The 4,686-nt window shown below is 38.6% G+C and overlaps 1 protein-coding gene across 1 annotated transcript; it reads right to left on the bottom strand.

The window, feature by feature from the left end:
* Positions 1 to 968: 968 nt before the first annotated feature.
* LOC125859186 (protein MALE DISCOVERER 2-like) lies at positions 969 to 3,912 on the bottom strand. The gene is made up of 7 exons (XM_049538892.1): positions 3,805 to 3,912; positions 2,949 to 3,124; positions 2,676 to 2,816; positions 2,433 to 2,528; positions 2,293 to 2,351; positions 1,731 to 2,216; positions 969 to 1,205 (listed from the first exon to the last, which is right to left on the bottom strand). Exons 1-7 carry the CDS (start codon positions 3,910 to 3,912, stop codon positions 985 to 987), a joined length of 1,287 nt encoding a protein of 428 aa, XP_049394849.1. The 3' UTR covers positions 969 to 984.
* Between the last annotated feature and the right edge of the window lie 774 nt (positions 3,913 to 4,686).

Raw genomic sequence — 4,686 nt, 5'->3', positions numbered from 1 at the left:
CCCCATAGAACCATGTTAGCCACCATGGGTAGAAAAGGATCATACTTTTTAGATGAATCCTTTTCAGATTAGACTAGTGGATCCATTAGGCAGTTCAGGTCTTATACCTTTGGCCGGGTATAAGATGCTCTGGCAGCGTGAGGTCGATCGCTGTATCATCACTATAGCTCTTATGTGATGGTTGTCGGTTAGAGAAACTCCCACAGCAGTTATTGTATTTTCATACACAGCAGATTATTGTATTTTTATATACATCAGTTCATTGTATTTCTATATACATTTCAGGCTTATTGTATCTTCGTATACACACAGAGTTTATAGCATGTTTTAAACAGTCTTTCTTTATATCGCTCTTGTTTTGAATTGTCTTATATTGAAAGAAGTCAGTCAGGTTGAGTTGAGTTGAGCCAGGTAAGCTATTCAGTTTCTCCCAGCTTTCCTTCTAGCCTATGTTGCTTAGCTTTCTAGCTCGCATACTCGTACATTCCATGTACTGATGCCAGTTGGCCTGCATCGTTTGATGATGCAGATTCAGGTACCCCAGATCAGCATCCTGCTCGTCGTTGATCCAGCTGAGTACTCCAGAGCCAGTGGTGAGCCTCCTTGCATTCCGGAGGACTCGATTATTTTGGTGTTCTTTGCTTTATTAGGATGTTGCGGGGTCTGTCCCAACATCCATCTCAGTATTTTAGAGGCTTCATAGACTGACAGTCCGTCAGCTAGTTTTGAGTCTCTTATCTATGTATATATGTAAATATCCTATTTTGAGATTCGGGTTGCCTTATGGCCATATTTTTATAAGTTAAGTTGTTTTGCAATATTGCATTGCTTTGGATTATTCTGTGAGCTAGGTTTCCGCTGAGTTAAGAAAGCCAGGCCAAGGGTTCGCTTGGGGCCAGAAATGGTCTCCGGGTGCCGGTCCCGCCCAGGGTGTAGGCTCGGGGCGTGACAGAAGTGTTACATGAAAAAGGATTTCGGAGGTGGTTAATTTGTGAAAGCAAAGAAATGATTAACCTTCTTCCGGAAGGCTGTTTCCGAGTGCATGGACCAATCTTCCAGAGAACTTATAGTAGTTGAGATAACGGCAATCTCCACTCCGCTAGACAGTGTTCCCTTGTATACTATATATGAATCGCTGCTGGTAATAATGTTGCTAAAATCCTCGCATGCTGTTTCGAGCTCGAATCTGTTAAGTTTTGGAACCCCTATAACAATGTTTTCACGGGCAAAAGAATTAAAATAGACGAAAAATATCATAGATTAACATAAAGGATTGCACGTTCCTATGGTTGTCGTTGAAAAGCAACTTTGTGGGGGGGGGGATATAAGCTAGACAAAAGCAAATGTATGAGGAAAGATCAGCGACATTTTAGAAGTATAAGGGAAGGATTCCAGCCTTCAAGCGTTAGTATTGACGTCTCAGCTAATTCACTTCTCATGAGAAAGAAGGAAATAGTTCCATTTGTACCTTCTCGTCCTAGCAAACATATAGTGAAAAGGGGTATATAACAATGCTACACTGAGAATATTAGTCCTCTAATTCCTCATAAGACGAAGAATATCAGTACCTCCCTTTACTCCAGTTAAATTGTTATAACAACACTACACTAAGAATATTTTTTTTGATAAGGTAACACTATGCTAAGAATATTGTTAGCAATGCAACTACTATCAGGGTGGGGAGCAGAATATTAGCAGTATCACTTTTTGGCACAATATGATGTAAGTACCTGTAACAAATGCTTTTTGCAGCTGTCCACTCAATCCAGTCTTCCAAGGGCCAATTGTTCTAGCTGCTCTGATTCGGCAGATTAAGAACACAGAAGCAGCAAGAATGAGCAAAATTACTCCAATGCAAATCCCAACTACGTACTTCCAAGTACTTTCCGATTTTCCAGCAGGGGGGCCTTGGCTATTAGTTGGCTTTTTCACAGCAGGCGACTGTTTTACAGCACTTGCAGACTGTCCCACAGGATGTAATTTGTCTTGAGATTCATGCTGTGGAGGTGGTGATGGTAAGTTTGTAGGATGTGTTCCATCGGAATTTGGCACCGCACGAAACGACCCACTGCTTCTTGGCATTTGAATGACAGGACCCAACGGTCCTTTGATATTGGCAGAAGCAGCAGCAAGGTTACTGGATTGTTCAGCCAACTTACGGCGTGCAATCTCCTCTTGGTGCTGTATAGTGTGGATGATGTGAGGCCTGGATAACCCTGCTAGACAATGAAGAATTATTATTTGTAAACGGTTCTTCGGAGTTATTTTAAAAAATATGACGTGTTTACTCACTTGGAAGGTTGTCAGAGCAGTCTTTCCGGTCATCCATAAAGCCCGTTCCAGGAGATGGCCTAAAGAAATAGAAAAAATGTCTCTCAATAATAAAACTTAACTAGATGACTCGTGATGTGAAAAACTATTTAATTACTTACAGTTGGAAGAAACTGAGGTAATGCAAAAGTGTACATTTTATTGGTTCAATAATGGAGGTTATCGTCTTGAATGGCTTCATGCTGCCTTGCCAGATGCTGTAAGACATGCAAAATATCAAATTGAGAAATGAGCTAGATCAATTAGATAGTGTGTTGCCACAAAGATAGACTATCCAGCATCTGATATGCAAAAAAACAGCTGAAAATGAAGATAGGGTACTAAAACAAATAAAAGAATCCTACCAATGACGAAATTTTCTTATACAGAGAGTTCCAGAAGCAAAAGCAGAAGTGAGATTTTCGTCGAATTGTAATTCTGTGACTAAATGAAGCTTCCCAATTTCCAAAGGAACACTCTCCTCAAAGTTATTGTTATGAATCAACCTGGAAAAACGAAATAAACACGATTGATGAGCATTTTGAAATCACTTCGCATAATGAATGTGTATGCATATGGATATATACATCTGCACACAACAAACCGTTTATCGTCCACACAACAAATCATTAACTCACAAGATTCTTAGTGATTGCAGGTCTCCTATTTCTGCTGGAATTGTTCCACTCAAATTATTATCCCTCAAGTCAAGCACTTCAAGCATATCGAGTCTTCCGAATTCTTTAGGAATAGCACCGAAAAAATGATTCCCTGAGAGCATACTGTAAAAGCAACCAGACAGCAAGAAGAAATACTGTTAAGATTCAAACACAAATTATGCGGAGAACAATGTAAATGCAGAATACAAGATGATGAAAGCTGATTAGTAGATATCCAAAGCTTATCCACCTTTGTCTCTACCTCCCAATTTACTTGACCAACATAACTCTTAGGGGACGTTTAGTTTGAAGACAAGTTATGTTGGTAATGTATTATTGCTTAGTGATTGTTTGGTTTGTTGTATTAAAAATAGCATGCATTGCATAAATTTCTTAGAAGTTCTTTTACAAAAACACCATCCACCTTATTTAGTAGAAAAAGAGTTTGAGGGACTTCATGGATATTTGTCATTTTCACTATTTTATCCTAGGATAACTAATCCAGTACTATTATTCCACCCTCTGATGAGAATAACTTGCACCGATACTAATTACTAATCCTGATATAACTTATACCAGGATTAATAGTTATTTTTATGGCTCATGAATTTGAATTAATTCAATTAGTGGTTTATAAAGTTAGTTATTAAAACAAGTTATGGATTTAATGAAAAAATCACACTTCATAAACTTTCAATGTTAGACACCACCTCTCACTCTACAAGGGTATTTGATGGATTTAAATTCAAAGACTAATTGCTAAATTTTCTATTCAAATTATTATAAATGAACATGAATATGTTTGGTGCGAAGGCGTTCTCAGGAGTGGGACTGCCATTGCAGTTAAAGTGTTCAATCTGCAACTGGAAGCAGCATTCAAGAGTTTCGATACAGAATGTGAAGTTTTGCGCAGCCTTCGCCATAGGAATCTTGTGAAAGTCATCACCAGTTATTCCAACCTTGATTTTAAGGCTTTAGTGCTCGAGTATATTCCTAATGGAAGTCTTGACAAGTATTTGTATTCGCACAACTACTTCCTAGACATCAGGCAGAGACTAAGCATTATGATAGATGTAGCATGCACGTTGGAATATCTCCATCATGAGTGCTCGTTACCCGTGATTCACTGTGATCTGAAGCCTAGTAACGTCTTGCTGGACGAGGATGTGGTTGCCCACCTAAGCGACTTTGGTATTTCAAAACTGCTTGGTGAAGATGAGACTGATTTATACACTAAAACCTTAGCAACATTTGGTTATATTGCACCGGGTACGTCTCTTTGTTTTTGCTAATTTAAACATTGATTTTTTGTCTTTTTTATTTCCAATCAAGAAAGTATATTGCATCTTTAAATTAATTGTTTGACTGTAGAGTATGGACTGGATGGATTGGTGTCAATAAAATGTGATGTCTATAGTTACGGGATTATGTTGCTGGAAACATTTACTAGGAGAAAGCCTAGTGAGTTTGAGGGAGATCTTAACTTGAAGTAATGGGTGAGTTATTCACTCCCAGACGCAGTAATGGACGTTATGGATGACAACTTGGTTACACCAATGGATAATCGCTTACAGAAGGAGTTAGATATCGTGGCATCAATCATGAAAGTAGCATTAGATTGTTGTGCTGAATCTCCAACAAGAAGGACAAACATGAAAGATGTTGTAGGGATGTTACAGAAGATCAAGATTCAATTTCTTGCATGTTGAGCATGTTC

This window comes from Solanum stenotomum, chromosome 3, assembly GCF_019186545.1.
Source record: "Solanum stenotomum isolate F172 chromosome 3, ASM1918654v1, whole genome shotgun sequence".
NCBI lineage: Eukaryota > Viridiplantae > Streptophyta > Magnoliopsida > Solanales > Solanaceae > Solanum > Solanum stenotomum.
Note: the sequence above shows the minus strand (reverse complement) of the source record. Positions and strands in the feature narration are given on the sequence as shown.